Source organism: Symphalangus syndactylus, chromosome 20 (assembly GCF_028878055.3).
Source record: "Symphalangus syndactylus isolate Jambi chromosome 20, NHGRI_mSymSyn1-v2.1_pri, whole genome shotgun sequence".
NCBI classification, from domain to species: domain Eukaryota; kingdom Metazoa; phylum Chordata; class Mammalia; order Primates; family Hylobatidae; genus Symphalangus; species Symphalangus syndactylus.
Window position 1 is genome coordinate 16,766,001 of NC_072442.2, and position 19,301 is coordinate 16,785,301.

Here is a 19,301-nt window from a genome sequence, read left to right on the forward strand (position 1 = left end):
GAGCGAAACTCTGCCTCAAAAAAAAAAAAAGTAGCAGCTCTAAGTTTAGAGCTAGAGAGCACCTCAGAGATGGTCTAGTCCAATAGTTTATCTTTTTTTGGAGGGGAGCATACAGCAATGGAATCTTCTTATGTAAAAGAAAAAAAGTAGAGGCACCCTACTGGAGGAAGAGATGAGGTCATGTGTGGAAACATGGAGCTCTGCCCATTCAGTGGCCACCATATGACTCCAGGCACTAGCTGCTAATGCACCTTACTGGAACACAGTATCACAACCACTGCCTTGGTCAAACACATTTTATACACGAGCATGCTCGGGTGCAGAGAGCTAAACTGATTTATGCAAGGTTATAACAGGTAGAATATCAAGCTCAAGACTATAATATTAATTCCCATTCATTTTTCCCCACTCCATTAAACCTGCAAACATATGAGAAGATGGTTTCTTAGAGTTAAAATGTATTGGTTACAAGTACGAGATGGGCTCAGGTATGTTTACCAGTGCACATATGTAGAAAATTGAATGATTCCTACCTTCACTTAGAGATGGACGAATAGGTGGTGAAACCAATGGGCCAAATGTCTCTAAATCAAATCGTCCAGTCCGGGATTGAGCCTTCAATAACCAATAGCGTTTCTCAAGATCAATGATGTCTGATTCCTCCACTAAGGGTCAAATCAAAAAAGATTATAAAACCTCAGAATTCTCTTCTCAGGAGTTCAGTTCATCCTGATAATATATCTTCCACAGATATATTTCAGTTTCACAATTCAATTGCTAAAAAATAATCACGACCAAAAACAAAACTGAAATTTATTATATCCAAAATGGTAGGAAAATTAAACCAAAATGAACAAAATGAGGCTTTAAAACAGAAAAAAGAAATCTACAATTCCCCATTTAAGTAGGCTGTTAAATCCAACATTTAAAATAAAAAATTAAGCTATTTCTTTTGGGTTTCCCACACCACTTTTACCTGTACTGATTTTTTTTCTTTCTTTTTTTTTTTTTTTTTTTTTTTAAGAGAGAGGGTTTTGCTCTGTCACTCCCAAGCTGGAGTGCAGTGACACGATCATAGTTCCCTGAAGCTTCAAATTCCTGGGCTCAAGCCATCTTCCCACCTCAGCCTCCCAAGTAGCTAGGACTACATGGGCACGCCACCACATCCAGCTAATTTTTAAAAAGCTTTTTGTAGAAGTGGGGTCTTGCTATGTTGGTCAGGCTGGTCCCAAACTCCTGGTCTCAAGCAGTCCTCTCACCTCTGCTTCCCAAAGTGTTGGGATTATAGGTGTGAGCCACCGTGCTCAGCCATTTTTGTTTATTTTCAATCTCTATCTTGGATTTAAAGTTTCTATGTACAGCTTCTCTCCTGGCTAGACTGTAAACATCATAATGGCAGGATCTATGTCTGATTCATCCTGTCAATACAATTAATGACTTACATATTAAATACTTGTTGAATAAATGAAAAAAGTCAGTGGTGACAAAGGAGATGGAGTAGGAGTCCCTATGTGATAGCAATAGCAAAGCCATGAAAGCACGAACACCTTTCTCTCCTCATTCCTCAGAATATACATCAAAAATCGTAAATAGGCTCTAAACCATTTTATCTGTGTTTGTTTTTCCTCCAAGGAACTAAAGTAAAATTTAGAAAGTATACATAGGACATTTATTCTAAACTAAACACAGGAACCAAAGTGATCCTGTTAAAATATAAATCTAGAAATTTCAAATTCTGTCTATAATGGAGTAACTAGCACCAGACTTCACCTCCTACCACAAATGACTAGAAAACTGTATAAAATATATAAAACTATTTCTATAAATTAGAGAATAAGCAGCATAGAACTGTGATCCTTGAGAGAGAGGAAACAAATAAGGTGAGCCCTTTCATTGCCCTGGATTTTTTCCCCAGTCACTTTCCAGACCTAAACAAGGGATGAGTACTGTAAGCAGAGAGATTTCACTGAGTTAAGAAGATAGGTTGGAGGTAAGGTAGCTGAAATTTGCAAACCAGAGTACTGGAGAGGAAAGAGTTATGCCAAGAAAAGGCTCCAGAAATCTGCACATGTGTTTTACTGAGTTTTGGCAGAATAGTAAGCTGTGTATACATGAAGTGAAATACAATGAGGCTGGGCTAGGTACAAATGCTGGGAAATTTGTTTTGTTCTGTTGTTGTTTGAGACAGAATCTCGCTCTGTCGCCCAGGCTGGAGTGCAGTGGCGTGATCTTGGCTCACTGAAACCTCTGCCACCCGCCTGGGTTCAAGAGATTCTCGTGTTTCAGCTTCCCAAGTAGTTGGGATAACAGACATGCACCAGCATGCCTGGCTAATTTTCGTATTTTTAGTAGAGATGGAGTTTCGCCATAAAACCCATGCTGGTCTCAAACTCCTGGCCTCAAGTCATCTGTCTGCCTCGGCCTCCCAAAGTGTGGGGATTACTTACATGCATGAGTCACCGCACCCAGCCCAAATGCTAGGAAACTGTAAGCTAAAAAAGTCCTAGAGCTTATACAGGGCTGGGAGATGTCTGAGTTGTGACCAGCTGAAGTGGAAACACACTGTTGGACATTGGGAGCATTTGTGAACTCCAGAGGGTCTCTACTTAATAAACAGAGAAAAACTAACTCTAAAGGCTACTCTAAACTTGTCCCAACAAAGCTTACAAACAATCCTGGAAAATATGGTGCTGATCCACAAGTAACTTAACTGCCTATCAAAATAAAACACAAGTTCCTTTTTTAAAGAGAGACAACAATCCAGATGCTCAGCTACATAACATCCACAATGTCTATCATCCAAAGAAAACATGAAAGTAGTAGAAAAATATGACCCAAAATCAGGATTAAAAATTAGTCAATAGAGGGCTGGATGTGGTGGCTCATGCCTGTAATCTCAGCACTTTGGGAGGCCGAGGTGGGTGGATCACTTGAGGTCAGGAGTTCGAGACCAGCCTGGCCAATATGGTGAAACCCCCGTCTCTACTAAAAATACAAAAATTAGCTGGGCGTGGTGGCAGGTACCTGTAGTCCCAGCTACTCTGGAAGCTGAGGCAGGACAATCACTTGAACCCAGGAGGCGGAGGCTGCAGTGAGCCGAGATCGCGCCACTGCACTCCAGCCTGGGGCAACAGGGCGAGACTCAGTCTCAAACAAAAACAAAAACAAAAACAAAAAATTAGTCAATAGAAAAAGACCTAGAAATAACAGATGATGTAATTAACAGGCAAAGCTTTAAAATATCTATTGTAAATATCTCAGGAATTAAAGAAAAACATGCATATACAAAGGAAAGAAATGGCAACTATAAAAAAGTATCAACTGGAACTACTAAAGATGAAGAATACAATATTTGAAATTTAAAAAAATTCCCTAGAGGACTTAACAGCAGATTATAAACTAGACAGGAAAGATTAGTGAATTTGAAGGACAAGCAATAGAAACTATCTAAATGATAGCATAAAGAGGAAAAAGGCTAAAAACATATTAGAATCTTAGTTACCTATAAGATAATATCAAACATACATACAATTGGGATCCCAGAAAGGGATAGGCAGAAAAATATCTGAAAAAATAATGGCTGAAAACTTTCTAAAATTCATGAAAACTATATTCCCACAGATCCAGAAGTTCAATGAACCTTGTGTTAGAAAACTCAAAACCCTAACAAGGCAAGTCATAATCAAACTGGTGATAAAGAAAAAAATATTAAAAGGAGCAAGATGGGGGGAAAACACATTACAAACAAAAGAACCAAGATAATAATTTATCTCCAGAAAGAAAAGCCAGAAAACAACAGGGAAGAAGTACTGAAAAAGAAAACAAAATTGTCAACCTCCAATTCTGTATCGTGAAAATATTCTTCAAAAATAAATTCAAAGTACAGATTTTTTTTTTTTGACAAACAGTGGAAATAGCAGAACCACACCAAAAGGACTATTAAAGGGCATTCTTCAGACAGCAGGAAGACCAGTTAAGTATCTATGTAAACAGAATAAGGCTAACAATGTTACTTCTCTGCCTCAAAATACTTCCCCATGATACCTGCATGGCTTACTCCCACAACTCCTTCAGATCTTTCCTCAAATGTCACATTCTCAGACCATCCAAACCACACCACCTTCAAAGATATTCCTCTATCCCTCTTCCCTGCTCTACTTTACTCCATAACACTTATCAACTCTAATATAAAATTTATTCATTTGTTTTGTTTATTGAGCATCTCCCCTAACTAGAACATAAGCTTGAGGGCAGAGTTTCTGGTATGTTTTGTTCCGTGTTACAGTCTAACACCAGAATAATATCAGGCACATTTTGAGCACTCGATAAATAAGTTTAATGAATAAATGAGAAGTATTGGCCGGGCACGGTGGCTCACACCTGTAATCCTAGCACTTTGGGAGGCCAGGGCAGGCGGATCACCTGAGGTCAGGAGTACAAGACCAGCCTGGGCAACATGGTGAAACCCCATCTCTACTAAAAATACAAAAATTAGCGAGGCGTGGTGGCATGTGCCTGTAATCCCAGCTACTTAGGAGGCTGAGGCAGGAGAATCGCTTGAACCTGGGAGGCAGAGGTGGCAGTGTGCCGAGATTGCACCACTGCACTCCTGCCTGGACAACAGAGCAAGACTCCATCTCAAAAACAAAACAAAAAAAAGAATTATTTGTTGAGCTGTTTTATATATACATACACACACATACCCCCACACCCCTCTTCAGGATAATGCTAACTGTGATAAAAGATAACAATTAGTACCAGACATGACCTTGGCATCTACTAACTTTCATTTATTTATTTTCTTTCTTGTTAGGTCAGTTTAGCAAGGTAACTTTTAAGTTACCTGGAAAGATAAGAACAAAGTTCCCTAAATTTCCAGGCCTTCAAAGCATTTGATATTTTTTTTTTCCAAGATGGAATCTCACTCTGTTGCCCAGACTGGAGTGCAGTGGTGTGATCTTAGCTCATTGTAACATCTGCCTCCTAGGTTCTAGCGATTCTCCTGCCTCAGCCTCCTGAGTAGCTGGGATTACAGGCACCTGCCACCATGCCCGGCTAATTTTTTGTATTTTTAGTAGAGACCTTGTCTCTATTTAAAAAAAAAAAAAAAGTATGGAGCAATAAAGATAAAATTTTCACAGAGGAATATACACTGTGTCATATAGTTTTGCTTTTTAAACTAAGTAACTAATTCACTAGATTGTAATCACCTGATGGGTCAATGTTTGCAAAGGTCCAATTACTTTGGAATGGGATCTAATTTTTAAAATATATAATGGCTGGGTGTGGTGGCTCACACCTATAATCCCAGAACTTTGGGAGGTCGAGGTAAGAGGACTGCTTAAGTCTAGGGGTTTAGGACCAGCTTGGGCAACATAGTGAGACCCTGTTTCAACTTTTTTGTAATAAAATAAAATATATAAAACTCATACTAAAGAATGTTGTTTTCGTTTTTTAATGCTGAAGTATCTACTTCAAATATCCAGATAACTGAATTTATTTAAAAGGAGAGAGTATTTTAAAATTTTAGCAATAGGGAGAACAACAAAGGAATCTGATATATAAATTGAGATTCCTAAATAAGATGTCTGTCTATTTATGATGCTAAAAAAAAAAAAAAAGAAAAAGAAACCTCTTTCGTTCCTCCAGAGAAACACTAGCTTTTTCAAGTCCTAAACTCTTCCAAGTAGTAGATCAGCATACAAAAAATCTAACCCTGAAACGAAAGGAGGAAGATAGCAGTCTTGACGATAGAAACTGTTCTTATTTCTATACTTCTCAGTATTGAGGATATAATAGGTGTTCAATAAGTACTTCTGATTAATTGGTGTTTACCTAATACAGTAAATTGAAACACAGAAAAGTCATATTAACTGTGATTCTTTTTTTTTTTACTTTGAAAACTATGTTTATCAATCTCCTCAAAAAACACAATTTCTTTGCTGAAGCAGAAATGTGGAAAGACAAGTAAAACATATTTACAAGAAAAAAATGATCAGATTGGTCATGGTCACCAATGAAAACCATCCTTTAGTGCTGACTTTTAAGTGTATGTGATCTGTTCATTTTCTGGACATAGACTGCACAGTCCTCAATCAAACATTTGTCAAAAGCAAACTAGATTTTATATATATATATATATATGGTAATGATTATATATAAAGTAGATTATACATATATATTATTATTATTACCAAACATTTTACATGAATTGGCAGCTAAATTGCTAGGAAGAGGGAGTTTAACCTTATTTTCACTTGCAGAAGTTTGAAGCAGTAATTTCAGTAGTTACTCTCTATTTGCAATGCATAAGTCACTATGAAAACTTATAGTCTATTGGCTAAATAAGAATGAATTTATCACCCACCTATAGGTATAATTTTTTCTGGGTCACAACAGCAGTATACCATATTCCCAACATTCTAAGTAGTTCTCGGTCTGCACTTTGGGCCATCCTAATCAGGTCTCACCTCACCAAAGGCTCCAGCTGCAGACAACAACTCTTTAATGCCAGAAGTCAATCCTCATCAAAAAGGCCAGGCACAATATCCAAATATTTTCATACAGTAACACATTTCTTTAACATTTTTGAAAAACAACCTCCTCTCAGGAGCAATGACCTTCTGAGATCTACTTAAAATGGCTGTAAGCCTTGCATCACTAACAGATAAGAGGATAATGAAGGAGAGGCACACAGATTTACTAGGCAGTTCATGGTCTAAGAATCGCCAAAGTCCTTTTTTCCCTATTGACAGAAGGCTTTAACATTGTAAACTAAAATGTGGTAAGGGACCATAATAATATACATATTGTTAGTTGAAATAAATGCTAAAACAGATAAGGACAATATAAATTTCTTGAGTTAGCTCTGAAAAGAGAAATAATCAAAATGAATTATAAAGTCCCATCACCAAAATTACAATTTTAACTACTTCAGAATCCAGATTCTACCATTCAAAGAAATCACTCAGTTAGCAAGCTGAATACATTATGATACATTTTGGAGAAATGCCAAAAACTTTATTTATTGGAAAACATTTACAAGACAGAATAGATATATGTTTTCTTCCAAATACTGCTGAATTCTACAAAAGAATATGACTATTAAGGAAAATAACTTAATAATAGTTCCTTTTTTTTCTTTTGAAGAGACAGGGTCTCACTCTGTCACCCAGGAATGATCATAGCTCAATGTGGCCTCAACCTCCTGGGCTCAAGTGATCCTCCCACCTCGGCCTCCACAGTAGCTGGGAATATAAGCATGTGCTACCACATCCAGCTAATTTTTAAATTTTTTGTAGAGACGGGGCCTTGCTGTTTCCCAGGCTGGCCTTGAACTCCTGGACTCAAGTGAGCCTCCTACCACAGCCTTCCAAAGTGCTGGGATTACAGGCATGAGCTACTGCACCCAGACAATAAATAAAAATTTTAAAAGCCACATCATATTCTGGAAACATTTAGTAAAAATGTATTATATGCCTGACATTGTACTAAAAACTACAGATATGACTGTGAACAAGACAACTATGTTTAGAGATGAGAATTGAAAACTGATCATTTTCATCTAGTATGGAAAGTACAATGAAAAAATAGAGAGTTTTCTGGGAGCACATATGTGGGTAGGCCCTGGAGGTCTCGATGTTTAAAGAGGTACATGAAGGGAATCTAAGGGTTAACTAGGGAAAGGAAAAGGAGTGTGGCAGAAGAAGGAAATTATAAGCAGAGGTAAAACAGGATGTGTAAAAGTCTGAAGGTAAGACAGATAGTAATAGGACAGAAAGACAAAAAAGCAGTTGTGTTCAGTTTTAATTCAAAAACAAGAAAAAGGATCACCTATAGAAAGGTTTATACCATGGACCCAAGATAAAAGGCAAAAAACAGAAAAGAATTTTAGTTTCCAATGACCAAAAAAAAAAAAAAGTATAAAGATGACAGTTGAACCTGGAATAGTAGGCATTTCAGTCACAACGTAGACATTTCAAAGAGAAGATGACTTGGAGCTGCTAGACTGCTTGGAGAGGACTATTCATGTACTACAGTATAGGGGATGGCATAGACAGATTTAAAATAGTGAAAGTCTGATCAAAACTAATCAATTAAAACTAATTACATTTTAACTTTATAGTCTGTCTCTCCAAACTCCAACACTGTGTGTTTTATATAACTATGGACAAAATGGAAAAGGAAAGAGTATTATAAGAAAAAACAAAAATGACTAGGGTTTGATCATTCAAAGTAGAATCAGGGGAGGAGAGGGAAGAACTGTACTAACTTATTTCAAACTTTTAATTACATAGAATGTTTATGCTCCCTATACAGGCTTTCTGACTCGACATCATCATCATTGAGATGCTAAGCATCATCACAAACATCATATCTGTCCTCCTGTACCTTCAATACAAACAGCTTTAAATATTAACTTGTCATTAATCCTGTTGACTGGGCACAGTGGCTCACACCTGTAATCCCAGCACTTTGGGAGTCTGTGGCAGGGGAGAATTGATACCAGCCTGGGCAACATGATGAGATCCCATCTCTACAAATAATTTTTAGAAATTAGCCGGGTGCGGTGAATGCACCTGTGGCCCCAGCTACTCAGGAGGCTGAGGCAGGAGGATCCTTTGAGCCTGGGAGGTCGAGGCGGCATTGAGCCATAATTGTACCACCGCACTCCTGCCTGGGGAGCAAGACTTTGTCTCAAAAAAAAAAGAAAAAAAAAACTTATCTGTATTTCCAAGTAATTTTACAAATAAAATCTGAACTATTTAAATAGCCAGGCATGCTGGCTCACACCTGTAATCCTAGCACTTTGGGAGGCTGAGGCAGGTAGATCACTTGAGCCCAGGAGTTTGAGGCCAGCCTGGGCAACATGGTAAAACCCCTTCTCCACAAAAAATACAAAACTTAGCCAGGCCTGGTGGCGTGTGCCTGTAGTCCCAGCAAGTTGGGAGGCTGAGGTGGGGGGATCACTTAAGCCTGGGAGGCGGAGGTTGCAATGAGCCTAGATAGGGCCACTGCACTCCAGCCTAGGTGACAGAGCCAGAGCCCGTCTCAAATTAAAAAAATAAAAAATAAAAAATAAAAATAATAATAATAATAAAATGTTGAAACAGCAAATTATGATAGAAAAGTACAATGGTATTGATTAAAAAATTAGCTAAGATGTATTAAACCATAAACACCTGAACTTTGGGCTAAAGTTCTGATTCCATTTCTTAATTTAAATAATAGATAAGGTAACAATAGTTTGGAATTTGCACTTCAGAAAAATGTAATTACCATGACAAAATCTAAAATCTTGGGTAAACTGAGTAAGTTATTATTTATTTATTTATTTTTTTGAGACAGAGTTTCACTCTTGTTACCCAGGCTGGAGTGCAATGGCACGGTCTTGGCTCACTGCGACCTCCGCTTCCTGGGTTCAAGCGATTCTCCTGCCTCAACCTCCCGAGTAGCTGGGATTACAGGCGTCTGCCACCACACCCAGCTAACTTTTGTATTTTTAGTAGAGACGGGGTTTCACCATGTTGCCCAGGCTGGTCTTGAACTCCTGACCTCAGGTAATCCACCCACCTCAGCCTCCCAAAGTGGTGGGATTACAGGCTTGGGCCACCGCGCCTGGCCAAATCAAATAAGTTAATTATTCTAAGTCTGTACTGAATACACATAGCTCCACAGTTTCCTTTGTGATTCACATCAAAGAGAACAAAATATGATTGAACCTGGCAGTGTGTTCAACTTACTGTGACTTCAAATTTTACTTTATAATTGTGTATGAAAAAGTAATTAAAGGCATCTGCACGCTAACATGTTATTTAGAAGTTAAAAATTGTAATTCCTTTTTGTTTCCTAGATACCTTGGCTCATTATACAAATTTAAATGGAGTCGCTGATGCTTTAAAATAAATGTCTACTTATAAATCAGTTAATAACATTCCCTATTTTTATCACAAGTTTCCACATTCCTAACACATTATTAGAACAGTTCAATGTACCAAATATTATTTGAGTAGAAGAGCCTGCAAAGACATCAATAGTGAATTGTTTAGCCAGAATCAGAGTGAGAATTTATAGATAATATAAATCATAGTCATCAAATTGTAAACCTAACCATGTCAGAATTTCTCTAAGAAACTTAGCAGTAATTCTGACTTTGTGATAATGCTTTTCATAGTAAGACTCACTAAGGAAGTAGCTGCTTGCTGGAAGCCAGCAGCGATTCAGTTGTCTGTTGAATAAATTTATTGTTGGTTCTTTGTTTTTGTAAATTATAAAATAAAAGTAAACAAACTGGCAAGAAGAACACTTTCTTTCCACAAATCTGGGCAAGTTAATTTTTATACTGATCTACAGCCCTGTATTTGAAAATTTGCTTGATCCCAAAACAATTATTCTCTGAAGACAGAGGGGTAAAAACCACTGACATTCACAAAGCCAAGTGTTCACGAATATAAAAGGATGCATATTCATTATAAAACACATGCTCTGGCCAGGTGCAGTGGCTCACGCCTGTAATCCCAGCACTTCGGGAGGCCAAGGCAGATGGATCATGAGGTCAGGAGTTCAAGACCAGCCTGGCCAATATGGTGAAACCCCATCTCTACTAAAAATACAAAAAATTAGCCAGGCGTGGTGGCAGGCGCCTGTAATCCCAGCTACTCAGGAGGGTGAGGCAGGAGAATCGCTGGAACTCAGAGGGTGGAGGTTGCAGTGAGCCGAGATCGTGCCACTGCACTCCAGCCTGGGCAACAGAGTGAGACACCATCTCAAAAAAAAAAAAAAAAAAATGTTGTATACCAGGCACAGGGCTGAGTCCTTTTATTAATAATAACAAAAGGTATTACCTAATTTACTCCTTAAAACAGCCTTATAAGGTATATTGTATCATTATCCCTGTTTTACAAAGGAGGAAAAAGAAGTTCAAAGAGGTTAAATCTATTTCCCACAGCAATAGTAAGTGGCAGGGGTAGTCTGTGTGACGCAGAGGTTGAAGAACTACTAAATATTTTATCAGTGTTTCTCAAAATGCAGTTAATGGTCCATCTACATCAAAATCACTCTGGATGTCTGTAAAGTACAGAGTCCTAGGGCCCACTAAATAAAAATCTTTGCCGACAGAGCCAGTAACCTGCACTTCCAATAATTTCTCCAAATAATTCCAATGCTCAATATAGCTGGTAACTACCAATATGCCATAGCAGACTTACAGCTGAGTTTTTAATTTGGGGGTATTTCTCTTACAAGAAATAAGGATAGGACAAAACTCAACTAAGATGCCAGCAAATAAGAATGTTATAAATAACTGAGAAAACAGCATAATATTTCTTCAGGCTTTTACCATACACTACTGATTTATTTCAATGACTACCACAGAAATCAGTGGGCACATTGTAAGAGCAGTTAAAATCATTACATGTATTTAAAGCAAACTGACTCTTCATGTGCCTAAACTGAATGCTAATCAATGTTCTGTATGACATCATTTAGCTAACCAAAAGTTTTAGAAGGAAGACCTTAGAACTTTGCAACTTTCAACAGTTCTTTAAGTGTGTAAGTATCATAATTCATTTCCCCCTAAAAACATAGTATATACTCTTTTTTTTTTTATTGATACAGGGTCTCGCTCTGTTGCCAGACTGGAGTGCAGTGGTGCAATCTCGGCTCACTGCAACCTCTGCCTCCCAGGTTCAAGCTATTCTCCTGCCTCAGCCTCCTGGGTAGCTGGGAATACAGGCACATGCCACTACATCCGGCTAATTTTTGTACTTTTAGTAGAGATGGGATTTCCCCATGTTGGCCAGGATGGTCTCGATCTCTTGACCTCGTGATCCACCCGTCTCGGCCTCCCAAAGTGCTGGGATTACAGGCATGAGCCACCGCACCCAGCCAAACATAGTCTACTTTTATGAGAACATCACCATGGTATGAAGTTGTTAAACCTTATTTAAACATGATGATTTATCTTGGTCCTTCTCCCCAAGAGGACACATCCCTTCTGCTCACTCTGGAGGCAATCAAATGTTTAAATCAAGACTTAGAATGTACCCTTTAAGAGGCTGAAAAATTTTCAATCCAGTTCAATCCAACAAAATGCATTTCGTCCACTAAACTGAGAAAAACTCAGAGGAATAGGACCTGAGCCATATTCTCAAGGGGCTTGCAACTTGTGGGGGTAAACAAAGTCATTTCCAACAGACTTAGAGATAGGGCAAAACGCAAATTAATTGCTTTAATTGAAATACAAAGTGTTGCAGAAATGCGAATTGTAAAATAAATAAACTCAAATTAAAGAGAAATGGACAAGCATGACAGAAAAGGCAGCATCTGAATTGGGCTTTGATGACAAAGAATCATCTCAATTGTCAAGGGTTGAAACATGAGGTACATTCTTAAATGAAGGAAGATTAGGAGTGACGTATAGAGTGTAGCTATAATATAAAAGTTCATGGTGTGGTCACGGTATATTGATCAGTGCTCTGTAGTTGAGGCAAAGAATACATGTGAGGAGAAATGAGCACAGGAAATTAAGTCAAGGATGGGAAACTAAGAGACTCTGAAGCCATGCTAAGGAATTTAAACAAAGGTTTCTAAGCAGAGAAGTGAAATAATTAAAAGAAATTTAATGTCAATTTAATGTGAATTAAAAATACATTAAAAAAGTTGTCCTTCATCCTTTCGTATCATTGAGAGGAAGTAAAGTAAGAAAGATAAGAAACTTGTAATGATGGCACCAAGAAAGAAAGATGCAAGAAATATGTCTAAGATGGATAGAATCTAATATGAAGCTTGACAAGGAAAAGTCAAAGGTTAGTCAAGTTAGACACTGGAATTAAAAATACTATCAACCAGGATATAAAACACAGAAGGAAGAACAAGTTTGCCTTTTTTTTTTTTTTTTAAATACCTTTAGGTGGATCGTGGCAGGGAAAGATGAATTTGCTTTAGATATAAGATTTAGGTGCTAGAAAATATAACCAGGAGGCATTTATTAAAATGAATCTGAGGTTTCAGAAATACCTCAAGAGCAGAAAAGTTCATCTAGGTATCACCTGCAAAGATAGGAAGGATAGGTGAAGCATGGAAATGGCTGTGATGAAGCAAAGCATGTACATCATCCAAGAACAAAATAGAGCGAAGGGCTGATCCACTGGAAATAACTTTTATTTTAAAAGTAGGTGGTAAAAAGGGAACAGTAAAACTCGTAAGAAATAATAAGAATATTAGGAAACTACAATGTTTCAAAAACCAAAGGAGAAGAGAGTTTGAAGAAAACTGATCAACAGTGTTAAAATGCTGCAGAGATGGTAGGGGGTACATGAAACTAAAAAAAAACAATCATTAGGAATTAGAAGGTCATTATTGTAGGTGAAACAATCAATGTACAGGAATATTTGTTTTAAATAATTCAAGATTTTTTCTTTTTTCTTTTCTTTTTTTTTTTTTTTTGAGACAGAGGCTCACCCTGTTGCCCAGGCTGGAGTGCAGTGGCATGATCTTGGCTCACTGCAACCCCCACCTCCCAGGTTCAAGTGATTCTCCTGCCTCTGCCTCCCGAGTAGCTAGGACTACAGGGGTCTGCCACCACGGCTGGCTAATTTTTGTATTTTTTTTTTTTTTAGAAGAGATGGGGTTTCACCATATTGGCCAGGCTGGTCTCAAACTCCTAACTTTGTGATCTGCCCGCCTCGGCCTCCCAAAGTGCTGGGATTACAGGTGTGAGCCACCACGCCCAGCCTAATTCAAGATTTCTTAAGGCAAAAGTATTTTTAACTTTTAGATACTACTAAAAATCCAAAAAAAAAGATTATTTTCAAATAAGATGGAGCCATTTTTAACATATTGAAAATTATTTGACTGATTAAATAAATTTGTTTTCTCTAATAATACAGTGCTTTCAAAAAGAGAAAATAAGCAGCTTCTGCTTTCAAAGTAATTTTTTAATCAACTGACAAAGACTAGCTCCTTAACCAAATTTTTTAGGTTCCTCTAAGCTCACTCCTACTGTTTCATTCTTGGTTTCCTTCCTGTCATTGGTCTATCCTAGACCAGTTTTAGATAAGAATCCAGCAATAGTCATTCCCCTCATCTTGGGCTGCTTTAGCAAGAATCCCCTACCTTTGATGTCTCCTCTTTGTAATTTTTCTATCCACTGACCACCTCACCTTAAATAAATCCCCACTTGTCGTTGTTATATTGAGAGCTGAGCTTATCTCTCTCCCCTACTGCAATACCCTTAATTGCAATAGTCTTGAATAATGTCTTCCTCACTGTTTTAACAAATATCAGAATAATTTTTTCTTTAACACAACAAGGCATTTAAGGAAAGCGGTCACACTCTTGTCAATATTAACAGAAAACTAATTTACCATACAATCACAAATAAAAGTGAAAGTTCAACAGAATATCCATATGAGTGACAACTTAAATATTAAGGTAAGTTAAAGTTTACACAGTGAGTATAAAAAGGTTCCCTCAATATTTTAAGCAAAATATTTTTTTTAAAAGGGTTTCCTATTTAAAACAAAGACAAGGGCACTGAAAAGTAGTAGAATCAAGCTTATTGCCCATTCATGCCAGAACTTACCAGTCAGAACTTTTAATAATAACAGAATGAAAATGGGAGAAAGTAGCTGGTGTGTAATCAGTAGTCAAGTTATATGTCATATAAAGTAATAGATACAAATAGTGCTTGACACCCAAATTCCTCTATTCAGTCAACAAATACTTATTTAGGCTTGGCCCAAGGTTGGAAAGATAGAATAATACTGCAGACCCCCTCTGCCAGAAAGGATCCTATGAGTTAGGAGACATGACATGTACAAATAAGCAGAATGCTATAAATAGTTATAATACAAAGATGAATGGGATAAATTAATTCAAGAAGGGTACAAGTAAGGTGTTATCAGACTTCGAGAAATGAGAGATAATTTCTGATAAGAAGGCAAGAAAAGGTTTCATGAAAAAAGTGTATGTGATTTAAGTCTTCATGGATGATTGTTAGGATTTAACATGTAGAAGAAGAAGAGAAGGCATTTTAGTGATAGAAAGAAGCATAAGGAAAAGCAGCCCAGGCACAGTGGCTCACACCTATAATCCCAGCACTTTGAGAGGCCAAGGCAGGTGGATCACCTGAGGTCAGGAGTTCAAGACCAGCCTGGCCAACACAGTGAAGCCCCATCTCTAAAAAAATACAAAAATTAGCTGGCATGATAGTGCATGCCTGTAATCACAGCTACTTGGGAGGCCAAGGCAAGAGAATCGCTTGAATCTAGGAGGCGGAGGCTGCAGTGAGCTGAGATCACACCACTGCACTCCAGCCCGGACAAAAGAGTGAGACTGTGTGTCCAAAAAAAAAAAAAAGGAAAAGCAGAGTGTATTAACAGTTTTCTGTATCCAATGGAAAGAAGAACAGTAGAAATTAACACTTAGGCCTGTGTAGTGAATTGAATACTGTCTCCCAAACATTCGTGATTATCTGGAATCTCAGAATATGGTCTTATTTGGAAATAGGGTCTTTGTGGATGTAATGAACTAAGGATCTTGAGGTAAAATTATCCTGGATTTAGCCTGGGCCCTGAATCCAAAGAGGAAAGGACACAGAAACACACAGAGAAGGCCATGTGAAGACAGAAGCAAAGAATGGGAGATGCTGCCACAAACCAAGGAATGCTTGGGGTCACCAAAAAATGGAAGAGGCAAGGAATAATTCTTTTCTAGGGACTGAGGCAGAGCAGGAGGCACCTTTTGAGGGGCCGAGGGGCCTAGGGGTCCCTGCATGCATGGAAATAAAGGATATTCCTGAGTTCCTTCAAGTGAAACTCTAGGTATCTATCTAGCCAGCCCTGAGAAATAAGTAACTTGTTAAGCCAGAAAGTAATAGTACCCTAAAAGAAGATGTTTGATTTCCCTATAGCAACTAAAGATAACATCTTAATATGTGTCCCTGAGTTGTCATCCAGAAGCACAGACCCCCTCCCTCAGCAAGAACTCCCACTGAGCTGATCCGACCTTAGACCACGGGGGAACTAAAGACTCAATGCTCACCATCCTTCTTTGTTCTAAATTTCTTCCCAGGCTGGGTGTGGTGGCTCACGCCAGTAATCCTAGCACTTTGGGAGGCTGAGGCGGGTGGATCACTTGAGGTCAGGAGTTTGAAACCAGCCTGGCCAACATGGTGAAACCCCTTCTCTGCTAAAAATACAAAAAATTTAGCTGTGCGTGGTGGCAGGCGCCTATAATCCCAGCTACTCAGGAGGCTGAGGCAGAAGAATCACTTGAACCTGGGAGGTGGAGGTTGCAGTGAGCCGAGATAACGCCACTGCACTCCAGCCTGGGCAACAGAGCAATACTTCGTCTCAAATTAATTAATTAATTAATTAATTTCTTCCTGAAGGGCTTGGAGGGAGTCACACCCGTGAGCCAGTTAACGTTCTTTTCTGCTGACCTCAAATTTTAAAAAGATGGTTCTCTTCCTTAACCAATTGCAAATCAGAAAATTTTTAAATCTGTCTACCTATCTATGACCTACCTGTAAGCTCCCCCTTCAAGATATTTGACCCTTTTAGGCCAAAACCAATGAGCATCCTCCATGTATTGATTTACGATTTTTGCCTGTAGCTTCTATATTCCTGAAAGCTACCCTTGCCTTTAAAAACCCTTACCCGTGAGCCTTGGGGAGGTTGGGCTTTGAGCATTTATCTGGTCCTCTTTGCTTAATGCCCTATAAATGTCTTCCTTTCTACTGCTACAGAAACTCTGGTGTAGATATGTGATTTTTACTGAGCCAGGTAAGCAGACCCAGTTGCGGTTCTATAACAGGACTTGTTATAGAGGGAACACAGCCCTATAAACATCTTAATTTCAGCTGCTAAAACTGAGTAAATGTCTCGTTTCAGTTTATGAATTGTGGTAATTTGTTATAGCAACCCTAGGAAACTAATATAGCTTTGTTAAGGACAATTCACAGAGGGCTATATTTTCCATGCCCAGCATTTCTTTTCATTACATTTTGAAAAAAAAAAACAAAATACTGACAAAAAAAAATTTCTCAGGCCGGGCATGGTGGCTCACGCCTGTAATCCCAGCACTTTGGGAGGCCAAGGTGGGTGGATCACAAGGTCAGGAGATTGAGACCATCCTGGCTAACATGGTGAAACCCCGACTCTACTAAAAGTACAAAAAAATTAGCCAGGCGTGGTGGTGGGCGCCTGTAGTCCCAGCTACTCGGGAGGCTGAGGCAGGAGAATGGCGTGAACCCGGGAGGTGGAGATTGCAGTGAGCAGAGATCACGCCACTGCACTCGAGCCTGGGCAACAGAGGGAGACTTCGTCTCAAAAAAAAAACAAGTCTTGGCTGGGCGCAGTGACTCACGACTGTAATCCCAGGACTTTGGGAAACTGAGGTGGAAGGATGACTTGAGCCCAAGAGTTCAAGACCAGCATAGGCAATATAGACCCCTGCAGTCTCTACAAAAGATAAAATAATTAGCCAGGCATGGTGGCGAGTGCCTGTAGTCCCAGCTGCTTGGGAGGATGAGGTGAGAGGATTGCTTGAGCCCAGGAGGTCGAGATTGCCATAAGCCACGATGGTGCTACTGCACTCCAGCCTGGGATAGAATTTAAATAAATTTCTCCTTTATAAGCATATTCTCATATTACCAGCCAATTATATATATTAAGAAAGGCAAACAGAAAACAATGAAATGTCATTACTTACAATGTGTGACTCCAGCCAGAGTTTGGTAGAAAGTAGGAGTATCACTATCATCAGTGAGGGTAACATATATACCTCCAGATAGAAGCCATCGAGAGAAAGTAAAAGCATCTTTGTTTAGAAAAAGCCAATTTCTAAACTTTTCATAGTTTACCTTTTCACCCTAAAATTAAAACAAGAAAACATAAGTTTAGTCAAATTTTAAGGTATCTTACTTGGAACCTGCACAACCTGAAATTTGCAATTAGTTGGCAACTACCTTTCTGCTATCTACAAACGAAGGATTATCTAATAACACTGCAGGGTGTATATACATATTTGGAAATCAAACTGTTTTCAAAAATAATTGTGCTTCATAACTTCTACTTGCATAAAATCTATATGTTAATTACAAATTATTTCATCAAGGGCCAGGCGCGGTGGCTCACGCTTGTAATCCCAGCACTTTGGGAGGCCGAGGCAGGCGGATCACGAGGTCAGGAGATCGAGACCACGGTGAAACCCCGTCTCTACTAAAAATACAAAAAAAATTAGCCGGGCGTGGTGGCGGGCGCCTGTAGTCCCAGCTACTCGGAGAGGCTGAGGCAGGAGAATGGCGTGAATCAGGGAGGTGGAGCTTGCAGTGAGCCGAGATTGCGCCACTGCACTCCAGCCTGGGCAACAGAGCGAGACTCCGTCTCAAAAAAAAAAAAAAAAATTATTTCATCAATTTAGTAAAGCAGTACACTGCCAATAAGCCAGATTTTGTTTGCTAAGTATATCCCAAAACCAGTAAACTGCATTTTTTTTTTTTGTTTTTTCTTTTTGTTTGTTTGTTTGAGATGGAGTCTCACTTTGTCGCCCAGGCTGGAGTGCAGTGGCGCGATCTTGGCTCACTGCAAGCTCCGCCTCCTGGGTTCATGCCATTCTCCTGCCTCAGCCTCCCGAGTAGCTGGGACTACAGGCACCCACCACCACGCCCGGCTAATTTTTTGTATTTTTTAGTAGAGATGGGGTTTCACCGTGTTAGCCAGGATGGTCTTGATCTCCTGACCTCGTGATCCGCCCACCTTGGCCTCCCAAAGTGCTGGGATTACAGGCGTGAGCCACTGTGCCCGGCCATCTGCATTTCTTTAAACATTTAATAAATCCAATTTTTCACTTGCCTTATCCCTCTTCTTTAGCACTCTGCCTGAGTTACTATATTTTAATTAAATCTGTATGGAATTAAAATACTCTTTAAATTTCATTTGTGAATTAAAAACAACTATCCAGGTGTCCTCCTAGAGTAGACAATCAGGATCCCAGAAGGCATCACTGAAAACATGTATGTACACAAAGAACAAAAAGAAGCAAGTTGATTTCTGTTTTTTTGCTTTCTTTCCAGGTATTTTTCTTGATATATCTCTGGAGAAAAGTATCCAAGCTGAAAAAGAGCATCATATGGTTGTTCAAGCCAATCCCTTTGCTTGGAAGACAAGAGATCCTAGATTTAGTGGGAGCCAGGTATTTCTAAGCAGAAAAAGGGAGAAGCAATTCACAAGGAAATACAATGAAGTTACAACCTGAACTATTTGATCAGGAAGAAAAAGAAAGAAATACAATGAATA

General features: G+C 38.8%; 1 protein-coding gene across 8 annotated transcripts in view; it reads right to left on the reverse strand.

Moving 5' to 3' along the window:
• Positions 1-19,301, reverse strand: part of USP32 (ubiquitin specific peptidase 32) — a 244,540-nt gene that overhangs the window by 95,156 nt on the left and 130,083 nt on the right. For 6 of the 8 annotated variants that reach the window (XM_055257787.2, XM_063628464.1, XM_063628463.1 and 3 more), the window contains exons 5-6: positions 17,716-17,875; positions 534-665 (exon numbers count right to left, since the gene is read on the reverse strand). The exons of the other annotated variants lie outside the window; for them this stretch is intronic. In XM_055257787.2, the coding sequence (XP_055113762.1) occupies positions 534-665; positions 17,716-17,875 (292 nt within the window). The remainder of the gene's footprint in view (positions 1-533; positions 666-17,715; positions 17,876-19,301) is intronic. 8 annotated transcript variants of the gene reach the window in all.